Source organism: Stegastes partitus, unplaced genomic scaffold, assembly GCF_000690725.1.
Source record: "Stegastes partitus isolate 25-593 unplaced genomic scaffold, Stegastes_partitus-1.0.2 Scaffold719, whole genome shotgun sequence".
Taxonomy (NCBI): domain Eukaryota; kingdom Metazoa; phylum Chordata; class Actinopteri; family Pomacentridae; genus Stegastes; species Stegastes partitus.
In genome coordinates this window covers 229,671-252,583 of record NW_007578450.1, presented here as the reverse complement: position 1 = coordinate 252,583, position 22,913 = coordinate 229,671, and the positions used below count along the sequence as shown (strand labels likewise).

General features: G+C 43.6%; 1 protein-coding gene across 3 annotated transcripts in view; it reads right to left on the bottom strand.

Annotated features, from left to right (window-relative positions):
* LOC103364114 (latrophilin-2-like) overlaps positions 1-22,913 on the bottom strand; it is an 82,623-nt gene that overhangs the window by 24,101 nt on the left and 35,609 nt on the right. For all 3 annotated transcript variants that reach the window (XM_008291129.1, XM_008291130.1, XM_008291131.1), the window contains exons 4-8: positions 17,685-17,794; positions 13,301-14,101; positions 5,019-5,318; positions 3,617-3,717; positions 1,677-1,862 (exon numbers count right to left, since the gene is read on the bottom strand). In XM_008291129.1, coding sequence (XP_008289351.1) covers positions 1,677-1,862; positions 3,617-3,717; positions 5,019-5,318; positions 13,301-14,101; positions 17,685-17,794 — 1,498 coding nt within the window. The remainder of the gene's footprint in view (positions 1-1,676; positions 1,863-3,616; positions 3,718-5,018; positions 5,319-13,300; positions 14,102-17,684; positions 17,795-22,913) is intronic.

Here is a 22,913-nt window from a genome sequence, read left to right as displayed (position 1 = left end):
TCTTTTTGTGGATTCTAAATATGAACGTGGATAATAGTGAAGGGAAGAGAAATGCACAGTAGTGGGGAGGAGAAGGAAACAAAAAAACGCTGAGACCAGATTCTGATGCTCTCCATTAGTGATGCTTTAAAATACATTGAGAAGATAAACAATGTGGGATGAGGTCATTTGTATTTCACGTCATGGAGAAAATAATAAAGTGCTAGATCTTTTTTAAAACCCCTTGTTAGTCTCGTGGCATTAAATAAGTCGCCGTCTCCTCCTAATTAAGTCAAACCGGAGAAAATCACACGCCGCAGCTCTGACACAGAATTGGAAAAACAAAGAGATAAAATGTTATTGGAGTCCAGATCACAACCTCCACATCATAAATACTTCAAACAAACGTGCACAAGAAAATCCAAAACGTTCCTTCAGCAGAGATTGCTCCCATGGACGCCGCAATGTATTCGTGGAAAAGGACCTCACCGCGGTCTTCTGGCGTCTTGAATGAATGCAACACATGCACACAATACGTAGAATTTTTTGTTTAAACATTTTGGAATCCATGTGTCTCGTTTTTTCTTCTGTTGCAGGCAGCAATCGGTTTCTATTTATTTCTGCACGGCACGGAAATCGACTTGTCTTAAGCCTTAATTGTGTTTACACACACATGAGGTTACGCTCTGGTTTCTGCACTAACCTGATTTCTTATACCGAGTGAACGAGAAAGCCAGTTTCCATAATCAGGGCAGGGGATTAGAAAAAAAACCTGATTTGGTCCAAGACTTCTGGGCCATGTAAATAGGTTTTACAGGGACACGTGTGCAGGACAAAGTGCTCAGACAGAGAAAGTACTGCTGTTACAGTAACGCTAAAAGATCAACTAAATAATTGAATTCGCACCTCAGACTGTCTGGATGCGGTCGGTCGTGTTTCGTTGCAGCTTTAACTGCACAACAGAACAGGGTCACGGAGAACGCCTTTACATCGCTGCAGAGCTTTTTCACAAAGTGACACGGCATTGTCGCGACGTTTCAATCGCTGCAGCACCATTGGCGACGCAGTGAGAAACCTGTTAGCTCTTATCTTCAAATGCGAAATAGCGGTGTAGCTGTCTGAACGTAAGGGCACAAACAACGGGCGTCATTTTGGTGAAAATCACCTTGTTTACAGAGCAACTGCTGTCTCCAAAGTCTGAATAACAATGTAATTTTTCAAGCTGCCACTCATCTCTCCATGTGACTGCCGGCAGCTGAGAGATGGTGGAGGTGTCTTGGCTTTACTATTTTCTCGCTAAGCGCCTGCAGAAGCTCCCGGACAGGCCACTTCCACGCTTGTCAGCAATGAAGAGTTATTCTTTGTGCCGGTGGGGGGGGGGGCTCGTGGCCATTAGCTCCTTTAGGGCGGAAGCGCCAGGTGAGCCTGTGTTTCCAAAGACGGTAATTACCAAGAAGCTGAAGAGGAATGAGCTTCCCCTCAGGGCGAGACCTGCTCGCCTGGCCGCCTCACCTGGAAGCCTGTGAGTCCGTGGAGGTGTAAGCGTGCGTGTCAGAGAGTGCCTGGGCAGGCCTGTGTTTGTGTGTGTGGGTGTCCTGCTAATGAATGTCCTGAGTCATGCTGACACCGAGTTGGGGCAAAAGGCGGACAAAGTTTAATGAGAGGTTACAGTGGGCCAGACAGGATTTTCACAGCACCTTGTTGAAGCTGCGTCCAGCTGAGTCCTTCTCGCTGGGCCGGAGCTCCTGCAGCTGGGCGTCCAGGATGTCGACGAGCTGCTCCATCAGGCGCACCGAGGAGCTGACGTCTCCGGCGAACACCGGGCCCTGCGTGTGGCGAGCCAGCTCGTTGGCCAAATTAGCAGCGTTTTCGCCGCTTCGGATCTAAAAACAGCAACGGGGAAAACACGGGGGTGTCAGTGGAGTGTCGGAAATGGCGGTTACATAATGTAAAACCCTGAAATATCTCAGAGCCATAATCCACTGCAACTGCTCATTGTGATTGAATGTGCTCACGGTTGTTGTATGTTTAGCACATATCTGTACTAATACATCAGCTATCAGAGCTTGCATTGTCACCTGTGATCAATACAACCCAGCAGCTCATTTGCTCCATTTTTTGGGACTCCACATGAACCTTGACTGAGCGTTGACCCTCTTGTCAGACTACATACTCATATTATACACTGACTGTACACTAATCGTCACGCTCTGGTCCCTTAACAGTTAGTGCACAAGAAATCAATCCATTCTAATCCATTCTGAGAGGAAATGAGGCAACACACACACACACAGGAACGCCACTGCCAATTAAAGTTCACAAAGAGAAAGCCAACGCATATCACACGGAGCAAAATTACGAGTGGGGGGAAAAAAAAACATTCATATCACTCAATCCCAAGGTGAAATTCACAGATATCAAACGTGTCTTGTAGATGTGCTACAATATCCCCCACTTAGTAAAAAGCACTTCAGAAGTGTCAACAAACTGGTGGCGTAATGGCTGCAGCACCACCGTCGTTGGCAATTATATCTAAATAAAAGTACTAATACAGTCATTTCAGCCAATTGCTCGCTGCACTTATCCGGTTTCTCTTTTTAATGAGCAAATCTGCAAAAAAAAGTAAAAATAGATAACCGCGGCTCCTGCCTGTTATATGTCGCACCAGGCCTAGCGCTGACTATAATCATCTGAGAACGGTGCCTGAGTGATCTTCAGCTGCAACGGTGGGAACGCTTCCCTTTCCTTCCGTTCTGGCAAAACGACATGGAATCGGAGTAAACATGCTTCAAAACATTTATTGATCATTTTTTTTTAAAGATCTTTGCCCTACTTTGGCTCACGTGTTCTCAGAAATTTTTGGTTTTTCAGCTTAAAGTGTCGTAAACATGGCTAGCTTCACCATGACTGTTGGGGCTGCTGTTGGCTCCGCCCCCTTCAGGAAGAAGACTCCCTGTGCAGGTATGATTGACGGCGCAGAGTAAAACAGTTGACTAGGAAATCATGTAATCTACATGTCGTCTAATGGATTATCTCTACATGGGATCTGTAATGTGGTGAGCATAGCTTTAATCACATTTTATCATAACTCATTATTGTGTTTCTAGAGTAAATATAATATATTCCCAGTGTGGCGTGGCATAAGAATGCAGCTTTTCTTCCTTCATTTCCATAAAATGCCGTTCGACAACACCCTGGACCTGCTGCATTCTGTTTTTCAGTCACGAGAAACAATAATCTCTCCCGTACAACGCAGCATGTTTGGTGTTTGTGTTGTGTTGGTGTGCACCGAAGCTTCTGATGCTGTTATCTGTACATCTACATTAGATTACTACCTGCATGATCAAAGCATGGACGTAAGAAGAAAGAGGCCCGGGCTCTTTGATTCTCAGTAACAGACTGCAATTCTTGGCATTTACTCCTGATGTTTCAGAAAGCTCTTTTCTTTCTGCCACCACATGGTATTTTAGCTCTCCTTGAAAAAAAGTATTTTCATGATAAGTACACTTGACCAGTTCTCTGCTGGAATACGGACAATAAACTAAGCAACAAAACGGTCAGAAATTGCAGCTAGATGTTTGAGCTTGGCCGTGTTACGCGGTTGCCGTGTTTCGTAACCGACTTATTCTCCTTTTACCTTTTGTGCCACTTGAGTCACCCAGTGGGAGGTGCAGTTGCTGAGGTCTGGCCCTTTGGAGCACCAGGTCCCTGCCACAGTGCAGAGGAAGGAGGCGATGCCTGCAGTACCACAGAATAAACACAACAGTTGGAGGGAAGCCAAAACCTTGCTCAGATACAGTTTCTTCCTGCTGGTCCTTCATTCATTCAAAGTCTCTGGTGCAGGAAACGGACTGTTCAGTGGGAGCAAAGATTTCCAAACGATTTGAAAGCCTGAAAGCTTTATAGACCGACTGTATGGGGAAAAAAAAAAAGCGCGTTGAAGGGATACTAAAAGACTATCAGGTTCCCACATCGCTTGGACAAAAGTGAAAGAAGAAATAACAGTGTGCAAACAGTGGGTTGTTATTGCTTGTAAACAGACAGATTTCACAACTTTAAACCTTTTATTTACCTCCTTACTTTGCATGTATGAAGAAAGCACACGGCTGCTCTAAATAACAAGCCGCCTCACTGACAAGAGCAATAACACAGCGAATCTACAGACTTCCTCTCTTTCCGACGTCGGCCCTTTTCTTGTTTTTATTCTCCGATGGCCCTGCTTTATGTTTTGACAGCTCTGTCAGTCTCTTTGAATGACTGCTAAGATAACTTCTGCAAGATTATTGCCGCTGCATCATTGCCAGCCGAACTCGTGCAACGGCCATCAGCAAAAGGTTTCCCTCACCGTGGAATGCATGCAGCCGGGGTTTTAGCTCTAATAAGTAACCGTGGATGTCTAAATGTAAGTACTTTGGAAGACTTTGTAATTTATTTCAAGAAGAAATGGGTTTAAAAAAAAAAAAAAGCCTTGTTAATCATTTTATCTCTTATTAGGCTACATTATAGTTTTAATTTTGACAGCTTCCTTTCTGGTTATCTCGTGATTTTAGCTTCCTGGTGCAGCATTCCTGTTTCCAGCTAACACCAACAGGATTTATCAAGACGATTCCTGACCTTGCACAAAATCACGGTTGTCGAAGTGGATAATATGCATTTTTTTCTGTCTGGGTCACATCATATTGTAAAATGGGCTTACTTGCATTAAATTAAAATTTCTGGTGTAAGGCTGTTGGGCAGAGGCTATGTAATCCAAAATATTGTAATTTTACATCAGTGTAATTAAGCCTTTCAAGAAATAATTTGACATTTGGGGAAATCAGACTGGTTCGGTGTGGGTTTTGGAGCTAATTAGCAAAGCCTCCCACTGTTTCAAGTCTTTGTCTTTTTGCTAACAAGCTTAAAATTCAACTGTATACTAACAACTGTGCATTTTTTTAATTGTTGAAATAACCTCTAGTGTCACGCAGACACACACTAGAAGGTACAGTTTAGAAACACTTATGTAAATTAAAGGAACCGTGTGCGTCAGACCCTCGTACCTCTGGTGCCTTTGGGGCAGGGCCTCTCCACGGTGGTCCCCGTGTGGGTGTGGGGCCAGTCGATGGCTCTCCTCCTGGTCGCCTCGCAGAAGCGTCTGGGCGTCGGAGGCAGCTCGGGGACGGTGGGCTCGGCCGTACCCGGAACACGGCTGTCCTCAAACGGATCTCTTCCATCTCTGGGATCTGCCCCTGCCACCGTCGTGCCCCCTTGGCCCTTCATGGTGGACGCAGCGGTGGTGGTGTAAACAGTGGTGGTCTTGGGTATGGATGACGAAACGGAGGCGTCCTCCATAGTTGGCACTAGAGGGAGAGAACAGTGAAGCTGTTAGAGCTTGAGTCATAAATGTCCTCGCATTGAACTCCCGTTGTTTCTAGCAGTGGGGGAAGCACAACTGTTTTGAGCCCTGTGGCTTGTTGGTACTGCTGGAGTTACTGCTGCCCATAATTCCTGAAAATAAAAGCATCGTGCAGGTTTCGCTTATGACGCCGCCTCTTTTCTGCTCCTCCGCTAAACAAAATCAAGACAAACCTATCGACGGGACGCTATCTATCTGTTGCTATTTTTAGTTTATTCAAGGCCATAAATAAGACAACGTTGGTGGTGGGGCATCCTTTGACACAGCAGTCATTTCCTCCCAGCAGTGTCAGTACCTCGGGCTGATTAAATGTCAACAATGAAGACAAAGTCTGACTGCATTTTACCTTCTTTTTTTTTTTTTTCTCTGCCTTGTTCGTCTCTCTCACTTTGATAAAGCTGGTGTGCGGAAAGGAAAACTGCACTGCTCCGAGCAAAAACCATACATCAGCAATAATGCGATTCCACTGTATTCAGTCCACGCCTACCCTGCGAAGCAAATTTATGTGCGAAAGCGAACGCGCACGTGTGCAAGCGCGCTTGTGTTTGTTCCGTTACTCAGGTGTGTCCCTGCTTAAAATCAGTGCGTGCACGCAGACGGATATCTGCTGCAGAGAGCCTGGAGATAACTAGGAAATGAGAGCAGAAATGGAGAATCTATACATTTTATACAGTATGAATAGCCAATATGAATAAAAAGCAAAACAAGGTGGGTGTTTGTGCATGTGTGAGTGTGTCGACACAGACACACTCGGCTACTTGTGTCCTGCATGAATGATCATACATTTTTACCCACAACCACCCGATTGTATTTTGAGATAAAAGCAGCTTCCCACAATGAGGTCTGCAGTTGTGAGAGGCACTATAGTGTTGTCTTCAGGTTCCCGGGGCGCTTCTGGGAAAATGCAATATCATGCTATCTGACACTCCATCATCAGACACGTATCTCCATTTCCTGAGAGAGAATGGTGACAAAGCCCACATTTCATGTTTCACACTCATCAGCCGGTCAGGGGAATATTTGCTTTTTCATTCCAGTAAAACAGTAGAGTTTATTATAAAGCTGATATCTGGTGATGTGGTCTGGAGGCCGCAGCGGGGAAGGAGCAGCGTTTCTAGGATGCTCACTACTACTTAAAGAAAAAAAAAAAAAAGGGGAAGAAGAAAAAACGCCCTACAGCGCGGCTGCATTGTGACATTTCACTGAATGACCTTTTTCCCCTGACAGGAGCCCTGGATAATTACCTTACACTCATTCAGTCATTGTGTGTCTGTCACCCACACATTCACGGGTTGGCCTGGCCAGCACGGCTTCTGGTAACAGCTGACGTGCAGTTTGCCTTACCAGATAATAATGACGCTTTCAGTTACCACCCACAGTAATGACAGTGTTCGGAATTAGCTGAGAGTAACACAAAATAGACCAAAAAGCACCGAGGAGATCCAGCAAAAGCCCTGGAGATCTGTCCCTTTTTACTCTTTTGGAAGATATATAAAGTGCACTGAAGTAAATTTTTATAAAGATAAGTTTTATCTGTCCCTAAACAGACATAAACCTCTCACGCTATAACATAATAGTATAGGAATAATGCATTTAAAAAGACAAGAAAAAAAAGAAATGTTTCACATATGTTATGTAATGTGGCTGAGGATTTTGTTTTATTGACTCAGGAAAAGTGAGATGATTCATAGGCTGACTTGGTTGATTCAATATACGGATATAATGCAATACAAGGGCAGGAGTAATTAGGTTTCACAATATTAAACCTCTCCATACCTGAGCAAACTTCTGCTTTTCCACAAACTAATATAAGCTCTAATATGCATCTGCCTTTAACGGAGCGCCTGCACAATTAACCTGCTCCCGAGACGCATTTTTATTCTTGTTTTTTTTTTTTTTCGACATTTATTTTTATTTTGGCATCCGTGCAAAAGCTAAATTTCAAGGCAAAGAGTAAAAAAAAATACACATTTGTATTATTTGATCTCATTTTTAATTCATCTGACAATTATTTTCCAGCACAGAGCGCAAGATGACAAGTTGAAAAACACAAATATTTATTTAATTACGACTGAAGGTGAAGAAAAAAATCGAAATAATCACATTTTGATGCAGAACGGAATCTCAAACAAGGGACTTTCTCATCATTTAGACTTTCTAAGCCCCTATATATCAATTCTGTCAATTAGCTTCTCTATAGAACAAAAGGGTTTCTATACAAACACACTATTTTCTGGCAGATTTTTCTGCTTTTCTCACTGGTCTGAAGTAGGTGCAGCTTAGTCGGGCTAACGTGATGTCACGTACGTCCCAGTGCACCCATCAGAAAGTGAAGACAGATGGTGGTTCGTATGATCTCTGTGCATCAGATGAGATCAAACTGCACCAACTCAGTCCTGCCAAAGCAAATCAGCTCATCTCCAAGTGGTCAACTGTCAATAAATGATCCTTTAACATGTTTTTTTTTACTCAAACTGCTTCTTGTTTAGTCATAAATATTAAGGTTTGTTTTTGCTGATGAACTTATTCGACTCCGACTCCGCTGCACGAGTCAAACGCTTTGTAAATAATGCACTGTTTTTCATACGTCTACGTACGGCTGCAGCTAATGATTTTGACTATCGATTAATCTGCCGATAACTTTCATGACTGAAAGCTAGCCTGCAAAATGCTAAACAATCCCTCTCACAGTTTTTTCCTGAGCCCTGGATGACATCCTGAGATGTCTTGTTTTGTCCAATCGATACTCTAAAAGCTTAAAATATTCATTCGTCGGTGATATGAAACGGAGAAAAACGGCACATCTTCACATGAAAGAGGCAAACGAGAATGTTTTGGGCTTGTGACAGAGAAAAGTGAAAAATTATTCAGTTAAGTTAATCATGTTTATGTTTGCTGGTATAGATTTTCCAGCCTAAAATACCTTCTTTCATTTATTTTTTGACATCTCTAAATGAACTGGTGTCGGCGATTATTTTTTTCCACGCTACTACTTGATCATCGTGTCCCTTGTTCACTCTTTCAGGCACAATCATGAAAACATATCGCTTTAATTAGGAGGGGCACTCAGATGTTGACTGAGTGTTTTTCTTAAATCAAAGACAAGATACCATCGTGGTGGGTGTTTATAGTCATCATGTCTTGGGTTTCAGATCAGAGCGTGATTGCGAAGAACATCAGGAACATCAAAAATCCAACATATCTATTCAATACTGCATCAAGTAATGCGCTTGTCAGATGTCGATGCATCTGTGGGCTTATTTTGATGTCTCTGCACCATGCGCGCTACAATTTTCTTTTGATTGCGAGGAGCAAATTCCCCTCCAGTAAGAGCCCTGTGTCCTCTGATAGCACTCAACCAAGAGAGGGCTGCACCAATTAGCTACCATTTCTCTCAAGAGGCAGTGAAGTCACTCTTTATGGGCAATCTGACACCAAAGGCATACTGTTGCCATATGGTGAATAATAACCTCTTGTAAATAATGGAAGAGTTTGAGATTGAACACTTGAAAAATGACTGTCACCAGTGTCAAAACAGAGTGTGTAAATTAAAACAGAGCTAAAAGGAAGGAAAACCATTATGCAAGATCATCAATCAAGACATCGGAGATGAAGCAGAATTAGTTTCATCACTTTATAGCCCCCTCGAGTCGTTTACGTATCTGAGGGGAAGATGACAAAAAATATTAAACCATAATCAGATGATCAGAGGTCTGGGTATTCTATTTGTCCTTGCTTTTATAGCGTACGCGACTGCGCTCAGAAGAGTGCTTTTTTTTTTTTTTCTTATCTCAGATTACACACAGACAGCCGGAGCAGTAAAAACTGTTTACCTGTCCATACAGACGCCACAACAAATGGTTCATAAGCTGCCTAATACTCGCTATTAAGGGGGAAAGCGATGACAACTTGCAGTCAAATTAAGCTGTTTTAATTGGTTTCAGTTTGGAAGCTGAATCACTTACAGGGCTAATCCTCCCAGTGTACTAATAAATAGACCCAAACAACTAAAAGGAAATCACAATCAGCAGTTAAAAATCATCCTTACATTAGCCGGAATCCATTTCTAAGCCACTCCAAATGATGAACAAACCTCCCATTGTCTCCTATTGTCGCTCACATTGTGCCCGAATGCGGCGGATAGAAGAGAATGAGCGGCTCCCAATATATCCAAGTATGGTTTGGTTTAGCTTGACTCAATAACAACACTGTCTTCGGAGGATAAGAACTGTGCAGAAGCTACAGTTGGTCTTTTGCCTCTTTACCTAGAGCCAGTGCTGGTAATTAATGACAGAGAAACAAATCCCACAAGACATGAATTTTACATTAGGCTGTTTATATGCACTCATGCTGCTCTGCTTGATTCAAGCTTACGTGACGGGAGCTTGGCATGGAAGGTAAAGAGCTGCAAGACAATTTGTGTGCATTTTCTAATCCGATGCTAAAGAATATGTCATTATTCTTCGCTGAATGGAGGAAAAAGAAACTCAAGTTGTTATGAAATTGTCGCAGGGTTGACTGCTTTGTTGACACTTGTTCTTTAAAGAGCAGTAGACAGAAAAAGCTCTGCCCGACATATCCTGTGTCTGTGTGGGGTAATTTATGAGGCCTGAAACTGAATACCGTGGAGCAGCAGACATAGCACAGTCACAACCAGACAGCTTGAGTCATAAGAAGATGGCAAAGCAGCTCATATTAAAGACACATGCATGCGGAGGGGAAGATATACGGGCAGACAGAAATATAGTCGGAGTCACAACACTCCCAAACTCCAACACCTAAATATGTCATAAAAACCTTTAAGGTCCACTCAAACAGTTTCCTGCCATAATCCAACAGGCAGAACAATTAGAGCTCTTCCAAATCCCCCCCGACTCCTTTACTTCAGCCGCTATTTCTGTTGCCAAACATGATGCTTCAGAGGGTGGAACATAGGCTTAGTGCATGATATATCTATAAATGTCCTCCGCCTCGAAGGCTCACCTGGAGGCGTCGTTCAGGGATATAAAAGTAAACCAAAGTGCAGCGAGGTGCGCAGATGGGTTTAGCCACAAAATGGCTGAGCGGGAAAAAAAAAAATGAAATAAATAACGCTATCAACTTTGCGATGGAACCGTAGATGTGTGCGGCACGCGAGATATGAAATACTTGTTTTGTAATTTACCACAGAGCCCACTTGTGCTCACTTCTAGCAGATTACTGCAAGTAGCTAAGCCTTTTGGACAAAGCCATTAATTTTATGCCTCTCGTCTTTAAGGCCTCAAATCAATGCTACCTCAAAGACAAATTAATTTTCTCCTTTCCTTCCTTGTTAGTTTGAAATGCTCTCTGCAATTACAGGCTCCTCTGATTGTTTTTTGTTTTGCTTTTTTTTTTTTTAATTCCTCGGACTGAAATCAGTTAATGTCTTTGCAGATCACAGGGAATACATTACCGGTGTCCCTCTAAATTTTGCAGCTACGGGTAAATAGATGTGCTTTTTATTGGCATGCACCTCTTTCAGAGAGACCTCTGAGGAGGTGGACTCTCTAAGTATTGACCACGGCTGTTTTGTGTTCACAATGCATTAGCGGAGCGCAGACGTTTTCTCTAAATCTGCGTGAATTGTTTGGAGGAATAAGGGGGGAAGGATCAATACGGGGAATGATCCTGGCTAATCACTTCAACTGGGGCCAGAATTAAGAAACCCGCAGTGTTACAAGCACTCTACACAAGGTAAAAGAAATACAGACAAGTTGCTGAGGTCAATTATTTTCTGCTTTGATCACTTTGCTTAAACTCCCTTAATATAAACCCCTAATCCTGGCGGCGTTTCAGCGCCTCTCCAGGACGAGCATTACAGTCAAGGTTGATGCTTCTGACAGAAAAGGACGCCGACGCTCATTGTATTACATGAGTTCGGGGAAAAAAAAAAAAAAAAACGGAGAGAGATACGTCGGGTTTGGTGTTCGAGGTAACTTCAGTCTGTGGTCGATGAATCTTAATGGGCACAATTAATTTCCTTTACGCCTCAAGTGCCCCTCAGTTTCGGAGAGAGAGAGACATTATTTCAGCACCATTAGATTACCCTGCAGAATAGGTTGTTTAATTCTACGGCATATCATGGGCAGCAATAAATCCTAATAGCTACACAGTAAAGAAGTTAAAGGTGTAGATCTGAAAAAAAGAAAAAAAAAGAAGAAAAAAAAAACCTCCTAATAAACAAGAACCAATTATTTTCAAGTGCCATTCACAAAGCCCGGCTGGCTGCTGCTGCCGCCGCTGCTGCTGGCCTTGGTATCTCGAGATGCCTCCTTTCTCCTTCTTGAACACACAACATTTCAAAAATTCCATCATAAAACACACTTAATGATCCACGGTGACAAGTTGTGCCGACTTCTGATTGGTTCCCGACGACAGAACAGTGGCAGGAAGCTGGTGCTCGGAATAATGAGTGAAATCAACAACTGTGTTCTGTTGAGTTCCTTGATTAAACACACTGCTCCTGCAGCAAGTGGCGGCACCAAGCCTATGTGGCATTTATGTTTACCGAGGCATTACAGTAGCTGAGAGAGCACATTAAACCCTTCACTGAAAATGCTCTGTGATGGCCACTTTCCTCCTCTCCCGGAGACTCTTTTGAGACAAGGAGGGTAATTATGATAATTCAGTTGTTAATTACATTTACATACATCAGGACGTGAACAGTTGAGCAGGCAGTTTGCATGCATGGCGAACTCATTAAAGTCTGAGTATTTTTCATATCTCCTCTAACATACTCTTAATTGAGGCTTTGGTTGTTCAGCAAAAAAACAGACACAAAAACTCGGGAGGCCCCCCTTGGGTGTCGAGTTATCATGCTGCGGAGATTCCAGGGAACAGCAGGAAAACAAACAGACGTGTTGACAAGAGGCCAGAGTTCAGGAGCACACAGCCTCCATTGAGACATCAACGCCAGCCTTCCCCTCCCACCTTCAACAGCTCAGGTCAAGAATCGGATTTCTCCCCTGGCGTCCCCCCTCCGCCGAATATCCAGAAGTTAAAAATCATAGCCTAATCTGGACCAGCGCTCGGGGGCAACCTGAGCCGCTAACGTATCGTTGAGTAGGGTCAAGATTCTTGTTTCCCCCACTTCATACAGGAGACTTAACCGGGCTCTGTGGGATAAGTTGGCTGCAGTCAGGTAATTAAACCCATTATCAGCTTGATGTAAGGTCCCTGTTTGATGACACGTATGTCGCCTCTCAGCACTTCACAGATTAATTTAAGCCCTCTAACCGCCTGACAAGATTCTTCACTGTAATTGATCTCTCTTTTCAGCCATTCTCCTGCTCTGATTCACCATGTGGTACATAACTCACACGCGCACACTTCAGCCTGGTGGTTTGAAAAAATATTATCCCACAATAGGACGGCAATTATCTCCTGATCTGTTGCAAAAAAAAAAAAAAAAAAAAGGCTTTCGGTTGAAGTTGAGGAGGTAGCCATGGCAACGCAACTTGAAATCCTGAGGTAAGGAGGAGAGGATAACCTTTGTCGCACCGTGCGCGATATTTCTCAAACATATTCCCGGCATTAGAGGGAAGTTCAGGAGGGCAGTGTTCATAATGGTTTTGGATAGGGCTCGAGATTAAAGAATTTGATAGGGTCCAGGATTCCGCCGGAGAGAGTGCCTCAGCTTGCCTCATGGTAATAAAGAAGCAGGCTTTTGTAGCGGCGCGTTCCCACTGGGAGCTATCCCTCATTCCAAGGTGAATCAGTAATTTCTGTCTGCAAATGAGCCCTTTCCCCAAGACTAACACAGCCCTCTTTTCTTTATCACACCTGAATTGCATCCAAAATTAAAAGGCAGCCATCTGCGACATCCCACGCCACAGCCAAACAATAGAAGAATTACACAAAGACAAGCAGCTAAACTAAAAAAAAAAAAGGGGGAGCAGCTCTCACCTTCAGCAGGATCCGGCGGCCCGAAGTCCAGGTCGTAGCGCAGGATGTAAAAGTTATTCCACACGTACAGCTGGTTGTCCCTGGGGTTGTAATCCACAGCGGTGATGTACTGGTACTGGTTGGGGAAGAGGATGTCGGTGTACTCGCCCTGGCTCAGCTTGGTGTTGTAGATGTAATCAATTTGGCTCCGGCTGGCCTCGCTCTCGTTCTCCTCGTAGGTCGAGCGCACCACGTGCAGCACGCCGCACACCATGAAGGCGTTGGAGGCCGAGCGCTTGTCGTACGCCGTCTCCCACGTGGCCTCGAAGCGCAGCGTGTACGGGTTGAGCTGGCTCACCACGATGCGCCCGTTGTTCTGCTCCGTGGCGTAGATCACCCACAGGCCCCTCTCGTCCACCGCCAGGTCGATGTCCGTCTTGCCCCCCCAGCGGTACGGCGAGGTGTCGTGGTAGTTGGCGTTGTTGACGATGGCCTCGCCGCTTTTGATGCGCGTGCGCAGGTCGAACTTGACGATGTTGCGCGTGCGTTCCTTGTTGAAGAAGATGGCGCCGTCGTAAGCCACGAAGCCGGTCCCGTCGACGCGGTGCGGCAGCTTGTAGGTGGTGGTCTGGCGAGCGTTTTTGAAGTCCTCCAGAGAGGCGTACTCGATGAGAGTGTCAGTGCGGTACGGCGTCCAGGGCATGAAGAAGACTTTGTCTCCGGCCTGCAGCGGGTCTTTGCACCACGACCCCGCTTGCTGCTCGGCCTCGAACAGGAAGGTGGCGGCTCCTACGCCCTTCAGAGTCCCGGGACAAATGAAAACTAGTGACAGAAAAGAGAGCGAAAGAAAACACAATAAGGCAAAATATATTTTAAAAAACACTAAAAAAAAACAAAAAAAAAAACAAAACACACTTTGACAGGCATCATTCTCGCTGCTGTACGACTCAAGTGCAGGACAAAAAAGATCAGGGACCGTGAATGTGGAGGAATCTTTTATCTAGTGCTTTTGTACTACCGCTAATGAATCGGGGAAAAAGAAAAGAAAACAAACGTATGTGTCATAGTGATTATTCAGAATGAGAAATGTCAGGTTAAGACAACTTGCATCTCAAGGATCTGCTGCTACATCCTAACAGGGACAAAAAAAATAGAATGTGAACAGAAAATATATATTTAAAAATAATAAAAATAAAACCCTGCAAATGAAAGACATGGGAAATGGAAGGAGTAGAATTCACAGTGGGTTGTTTTTTTTTTTTTCTCTTCAAATACCAGCCTGTCTCGGATGTCAAATGCCACATGAACAGCTGGGTACATGGACACACTACACATGCATACTCACATGACTAAGGTCATAAACCAAAAATGATAAGGGAACAGACTTCACATCTTGTGATAAGAGTGAACAACAGGTTGTCAATGGTGGTGGTGGCAGCAAAGCAGAGGTCAAATGAAAGTGGAGGTTGGGGAGTAGATCGAACAACAGTGGTAAAAGGATTTTCACTACTTCTGTGGCAAAAGACAAGAGTAACCACTGATGGGTGAGGGAGGCCATGGCAAGGTTCCCATTTAGACGGTTTTTAATTAATTGGTTCTGGATGGAAAAAAAAAGAAGGGACACAGTGAATTCTTGTTTTCTTTTCAAACTTTTTTTTTTTTCAGTCTGTGCCAATCTCACTCAGCCATCACTGCTATTTCACATCACGTGCTATGGGTGCAGCAGAAATTGGGCCAAGCAAACTAAGACTGAGCCAAATAAGAATATATATACACAACTAGTCATTCTTCAAGGGTTAAAAACGGTGCTAAGCAAGAGTCCCTGGAACAAATCGACACCGAACAGTTGGTGTTTTCTTTCACATTGCGAGGGAAAACTATGTTTGATGACCGTGGATGTCATTTGAAAAGATTCTGTTCTGAAAATCATTTGGACTCCATGGGTGCAAACAATCCTCCTATGGGTTTAGCATTTGACAGGAGAGGCAATCAGGAGGGGAAAAGGGGGGAGACGTGAGGGGGGAGCTGTACTCAACACCACAGAACAAGGAGCCGAAGGAGGGGGAGGGAAGGAGCAGACCACTCATTTACCTTTTTGCTCCACTTCTATTTCAGGCATTGGAAAAGAAAGCAAAAAAAGAGTGCAAAAGGGAGAGAAAGGTTATCATGAGTCAACTACCAAGTACAAAGAGAAGAATTAGTCGGAGGGTATGACCATGAGATGAACCGCAGGGCTGCTTTGGAAGGAAGAGCTGTGTGCGGGGGGGGGAAAGAGATGTTTGTTAGTGTAACGGCCTCTCATCCTAGGATATAAAAACAGACAAGTTATGACTAGAGACAAGCTATGTGCCATGCTTTCCAGCGCATTAAACTTCTCATTCTTACCGTCTTTATCTGCCAACAAAATAATGCATTGGCCACTGTAAAAGCAGAATAAATCCCTCTAAAAATGCTTCCCCTAAGTGGCAGGAGAAAAAAAAAAAAAACTCAAAGTCCTGCTCATATTTAGACGGATAACATTCTTGGAGAAACAGCACAGGAATTATTTTTGGCATGTATCGACTGAGGGTGGAGTTTGTTCAAACTTTATAAACACAAATCAAAACTCGACTCCAAACTTGCTCGCCCACACACGTAAAACATGACACGGTGCTAATGTTACAGACCACGCTCTTAAATGAGCCAAAGAGAGCAACAGCATATGAGATGACTGATGGATAGTCGGCCTAATATGGAGTTTCTTTAGTGCTCTGCTGAAGCCGCGTATACTGGGCGGAGGGGGCGAGAGAAGGCTGGAGACAATATGTGAAAGATTGGAAGTTAACATAAAAAACAAAAAAAATCAAAAAAAGAGCAAATAGGTTAGTCGGGAACGGGGGAGGAGGGAGGCGGAGGGAGGGGAGACGGGACAGGAGGTTAAAGGGAGGTCTGTTTGAAAGAAGAAGAAAAAAAGAGTGAATATTTCTGAAAGTGTTTACATTTCATCAATTTAAATACTAAGTACTTTCACAGGCACGGACGAGGCCGAGGGCTGCTTTTATAAACCACGCTAAAACAGCCTTTTAAGGTAGATTAGCTTAAATCAGATACCAGAGACAGTTTAAAATAGGGCTGGATTTAACTAACTCTACACTTGCATTTAAATAAACCAATTTCCCCCCTCGACGGAGGACGATGAATGACTGAGCAGAGGAATTTGGTTCTAATCTGAGGACAGATGCAGAACCATCTCGCAATTTGGGGATTTTTAACTCCGACTTACACTAATATCTGCTTTAATATGGCTCCACTGGAAATTAGTGGATGAACTGCTCTCATGTAACACAGTTCTTTGCAATGTTTAAGACAGTGAATGTGCCATTTAGAACTATTTAAAAGATTAGATCACTGAAAAGACAAGAGAACATCTTTTCTCCCTCATGGTACCAAGTCATGCAGGCTGTTTTGATTTCATCTGCCCAGGTGTGGAGATATCTACCTCTGACACCGACTAAATACGAGAAACACAGTTTATAAAAAAGATTATAGGGGCTGTTTGTTCAGCACAAAGTGGTTCCAATGAAAACCATTCACAGCGAGGTCTGTGGATTATCCATGGCTAACAGCAGCACTGTTTCTGGGGGGGGAGAAAAAAAAATACGATTTTGCTGTTGGAATACTTTAAATATAAATTTTCATCGCTGGGAGACGGGGACGTGGTTCAGCAGACGTATATCAGATCCAGAATCAAATCTGTTTGAATTGCTTTTTGAATTTAATTTGGATTTGCTTTCAGCGTTCGGAGCTAAAAGAGGTTATATATCACTACAGCTGAAAGATTTGATTTATATCTGCAATTACCTAAAATAAACTCAAAACACCACAGTTATAGTTACAGCAAATTGATGTTAACCGCAACCTGAAAAGACGAAAACACCGATGTTGACAAGGCTGAATATGCTGATATGTCTAAAAGTTGATGTGGCTGAGGTACAAAAACAACACACAAAGTCTGCAGAAAGCACATTAAACTAAAGAAATATATATATTGCTGTTGGAGATTCAACAATAATTAACTAAAGCTTATCTACCAGCAGTAAAAATGTTCTTAAATAAGAGTGCAGCGGGATAAATATGGAATATGAGAAATCCTAAAGACGGATATAAAACAGTGAAACAATCTGCATGGCTGGATTCCATTAGAGGTAATTGAGAAAATGTGTATTTTTTTTTAATCATAATTGGGGCGAACTGAACCTTAAAATGACTGAAACACTTTATATATTTCATCACACTGAGCTGGAAGTCTCATCTGTAAGACAAACTGCATCGTATTGGCAAACGACGAGAGCTGCTGTAGTTACCATCACACACTTGAATAACACACAATGACATTTCAGTATGAAATACTTACTATCGTACTTACTATAGGGAACACACTCATACTGGACCTCTAAGTACTTGTAGGTGCCAGGGCATGGATCAGGAAAGACATCAGAGCCAGTGACAACCACACACTGCGTACGGTTGTTGCACCTAGAAAGAAAAAAGATTGACCAGAGATTTCATCATGACTACCCACAGCAAGAGAACTCCGCAAAGACAACATTAATAACACAGAAAAAAAGGTGGGTGGGGAAAGTTCATCGTTACAGCTACAATGAAATTGATGAAATCCCGGCCCAGGACTGTCACATATGCATTCTAGTTTAAAACCTTTGGCAAACAGAGAGAGGAATGAAAACATTAAGGAAGGAGGTAAAATGCATGTGACGTGACGAATGACCAGAGCGAGAGAGCGGCTAAAGGCATGTTAGGAATTAGTGTCTTCATACCGCTATTGAAAGAGAAGACATTCATTAAAACATACACGACAGGTGGCGGTGACATGCAGTGGACTGGAATGGTTGGCCTCTAGTGAAACAGAGCGGCTCCTCTTGCTCGTACGCAACAAACAAGACATAAATGTGTCATTTCTGTGAGAGGTTATTTGCCTTCCAGTACGAAATGGTGTCCCTCAGTGATTTCACAGTCTGATGTGTGAATTGCAAAGATAGCTCGAGTGTGTCTTCGCCTGTGTGTGTGTGTGTGTGTGTGTTAGCAGATGTTTCTGGGTGCTAAAAAAGTTCAAGTAAAGAGGGAGAGCAGGGGAGGGAGGGTGGAGGAAAGAACAGCAGAGGACCGAGTTTGTGTAAATACTGTATAGGGTGAAATTGGCTCCACTTCAGTCAAGCTCTCTTGAGGCCAAGGGATTGAGAATAATGTCAGCAGTAACAGAGGCAAACAAGAAAAAATTGGCACCAAAATGGGACATTCAACAATTTGCGAGGCTGAGATAAATATTTCAGAAGGTCAGTGGCAGAGATGCACATTGGACATACACTTCAATATTGGACACAGCGCCATTAGACATGCAAGAGGCTTTCTGTCGCTACGAACGGGGATCGTGCTTCCAAACAACCAGACAAAACCATGACGGTGCACTTTTAACTACGTGGGATGTTAAAGTGATGAACACAAAGGTAAATGTACGTACATTAACCAGGAGGAGGACGCGCTCCTCAAGCCGCACTCTAAATCCAGCTTTTTATTTTCATTTCAAAACCCCCTCTCTTGAAACTAATGGATTATTAAAGGAAAATATATGAATAAAAAAAAAAAGGCGTGAAGTCCGTTAAGGAGTTAACAAACAGCATCGGCGACATCAGCGACGGTTTAAACATCTCTGACGACTCGGTGCCGGCTGCACTTAAGAGATCTACTCTTGTGGCTTCGCTGCAGCGAATGCTCAAGAGAGCTGCTGCGAAGGAGAAGGGTCACTGCATCAAAATGTGAATTGACTGACAGCAGATGAGAGCAACAGAATCACCTCAAATGCACCCAGAGATATTCCATTTAATTCAGTCCTAAGTGTTTCTAAGTCTGACTGACAACAGCTTCGAGTGGTTGAAAATACATTTAGTCCAGTACTGTATTTACTACCAGCTGGGGAAAGTGTAGCTGGTATTGTTTTCATCTCGCGTGTGTGTGTGTGTGTGTGTGTGTGTGTGTGTGTGTTGTGTTGGCAAGATGCAGTCCTGGAGACAAGCAGGAACGACCGCAAAGGCGATTTTGAGGACTTTGGCAGGTGTTTGTATGTCTGACTGTGGACAGATTTCCAACATCATAGTGTCACAGCTGTACAATATGCACTCCTACAGGTGTGTAGCTGAGATCAAAACCCGGGCAGAGTTAAAAAATGGATGTGATCCGAGCATTCGCAGAGTACTCATGGGTAGGAATGTTAAAGCTTTTACTTGTGTGTTTTATTTGGTGTCCCTACTAGGAAAACAGTGTACGCAGTCAGGTGCCACTTATTAAGATTTAAATCTGTAAACAGAAATCTGGAAAAAAATCTGAATTTTAGTAAAGAATACAGTCCTCCTCCTCTCCTCTCTTTGTTCTGAGCTCCTCCAACCAGATGACACATGTTTCAAACGCTCAAAGCTAGTCAAGCTAAAAGTCAACACTCAGTTGTGACTTCACCCGCGATGCAAACCCCACTCTCCCACGGAAAGTCGGCCGCCTCAGCGTGTCCTGACGTGGACTCTGTTGCCATGTACATTATCTCATCTAATCGGTGAAAAGGCTTTGGTGATTGAATGGAATCTCCCGTCACGGGTTAGATTTTCTAAAGCCTGAAAACGGAGCTGCGGAGGAGGTGCAGAAGTCTAGTTTCTTTCTCGGACCGCTTCAATCTAGAACGATAGTCTATTGTGCCGGTGAAAGACGCCATCGATACGATCTGCTGCCTCAGTGTTTGATCATTTCACATAATTGCATCAGATGCAAACCGCCATGAAAAAAACTTAAAGTAAATACAAAAGTTCAGTTCCGCGAATGATTTGACGGCGGAGCCCCTTTGCCCTCTGCTGTTCCCCTAACGGCTGCCGCGCAGGTCTCCCGAGGCACGTTAGTCTCCCCTGGTGGAGGCGGCGGCCGGCGGGGACCGGCTTTAGCCCTCTGGGAGATGGCTTTTGCACTCTAAAAACACCCACGACCCCGCGTCCCCCGACTAAATCCACCAAAGTAACACACTTCAAAGCAACGGCCTGCACCGAGCGCTGGCTGACTCTAAGTCAGGATAAACTCGGAGGCCACTTTAACCTCCCTGCAGTGCAGCAGGTTCACTCTGGTTGTCCTCTGCGTGCCTCCGGCTTTTCCTGCCTTTCTTTATTTTCTATGTGTAAGGCGAGACGATTCCTTTATCCTTAGATATGCTTAAGTGTAATTTTTTTAACATGCATGTTTTTTAAATGTTGTGTCGACATGATTACCTGTATTTAAAATAATGAGGTTAAATTCAAATCAAACTTTTTTAATTAAAAAAGGGTCATTTAAAAATGACCAGTCATTGTTACCACACAGTCCTACCTGAATTACAACATGCTGGAAAGTTAGTATGGAACTAAACAACCCTACCCCAGCTTTACCACACAAAGCCTGTCATTAGCTCATCTGATATAATAAACTGCTCTGATGGTGTATGTATACGACAGCATATCAAATAATTACAATGAGCTTGACCAGGATGAGTGACAGCATTAAAGTGCAGCTTAAACATGAATGCATCAGCAATAATAATCCACTAAAGCATACATAGAATAACTTTGCATAATGACTATTTTATTCTGAAGAAAACAAGCTGTAAACACCGAGACACTCACACCTCACAAGGTTGTTACTGCGGGCAACACTTCAGCTCAATTGGAGTTGTGCTACTGGCAGACTTTTAATTATTCACTCTGCTTTTAACTCTGTTTTTGGTCTCTACCGACTCCAGAGGGAAATACGCAAAATATAAACGTTCCACCGAGTTGCCGGCTGCAGAAAGTCGCCTGCTGATAGTCGGTTTTTTAGAGAGAAGCCCTTTTTGCTGAAATCAGCTTCTGCTTTGACATTTAGAGTTTGATGAGAGCCGAATCCGAGACCGAATCAAAACATTTAAGTTGCACGCTGGAAAAACCAAAGCGATGAGGCAAAAGACGACACTGAGAGAACCGAGCGACTCTCCGTGGGTTCATCGCGACAAGAGAAAAATCTTTCACATTATATTATCTTTTGAGCCGCTGTAAGTACAAATATTGATTAATGCACCTTTAAGTAAAGGATCTAAACACTGCTTCCAGCACGGCCAGTTCCTTTCAAGATGTAAGAATTCACTCTGGCATTTATGTTACTGTAATTTTGAGTTGCTCCTGCGTTGGAGAAAAAGGGACATGCTGTTGCTAAGCATTCTGACAGTCTTCTCCTTGTTTTAATCTCTATTGCACCGAGCACAATGTCACGGTTGTGAAGTGCTTGAATCCTGCTTTCTTTCTATCAAAGAGCTGCACCTTTGACCAGGTAAAAGATTCATTCTGTGAGCTTTACCGGCTAAGAGAGTACGAGGCCACTTAAAAAAGGTAATGGAAGGCAGCAGAATGTCTGTATTTAGATTATCTTTTCATGAATACTTTTTAAACCTGCGCTGGTTGAAAACAGAGAGGTGGACGGAAGATAGCAGACAGCGAAGAAAGGTCAGACATACCGTCCATTTACAGTACATCTCCGAGGGAATGATCGCCTGAATATTAAACAGCTCCTCTAACCTGCAGTTCCATCAGTTCCTTCATACATCTTTCATCCAGACACTTTCTCGTCAGCAACCAAACATTTTATTTGACAAAAACACTTTGATGTAGACATTGAAAATCAAGCCATTTGATTCCTGTCTAGTTGTTTTTGTTGTGAGGAACGGGGCTGCTGATGAATACTTTCTGTGGCAATTTCCAAACCAACAAAACTGCCACTCTATGCAGCAGACTCCCCACTGTTTCTATCTCCCCGGTCTAGTTTAATATGTTTGTTTATCTGTCTGCGGTGCCATTGCCTTTTGTTAATCTTGATGATGCTGGCAGAGCATTCTGTCTTAATGTGTCGCAGTTTAAATACCCTTGTTCTGGTTTGCTGCAGACTGAAGGAGGACTGATCGGGGTCTCCCAGAGCCGTGTGACTGCTTTAACGTCCCTGGTTATCACATCAACCTTAATTACGGTCAGGAGCCCATTTCCTCTGATCCGAATCATTAGAATAATTCTGGCTAAGGGCTTGTGGCCCAGACTCTTCTAGAAGCCTTCACTCGCTCTCTGCCTCCAGGGAATCTCTCGATGGAGATAAGTTTGAAGTGCAGCTTCAGCAAGCGAGAGGCTGACTTGTCAACAGATGTGATGCACAGCGTAGCAGGTTGCAGCCAAACCGAGGGGCATGGACACTGTCAGCGGCGTGTTACTGTATGAATGTACGAGCGCCGTGGTGTAAATTTAGAATGACAGAGCAAGACAGCAGGGCTTGATCTATTCCTAAAACTATTCTTTAGTGCTGCATCTCATGGGGGGTAAATACAGAAGAGAATGAGGCAGGGAAAATCCCAGAGGTTTAGGATGGTGGGCGATGATGCTCAGAAGCTAGCTTAAGGGGGAGAGCAGGTTAGGACGGAGCAGTGCATTAGAAGATGAACTGTGCTGGTTACTATTTATGAATAGTTCATCCAGTGCCCTTTAAAAATACACACACCTCTAGGGGTAAGCAGCAGTCGAGTTGAAGTGTTGCTGTGCTGTCGTTTGACAGCGAGGCA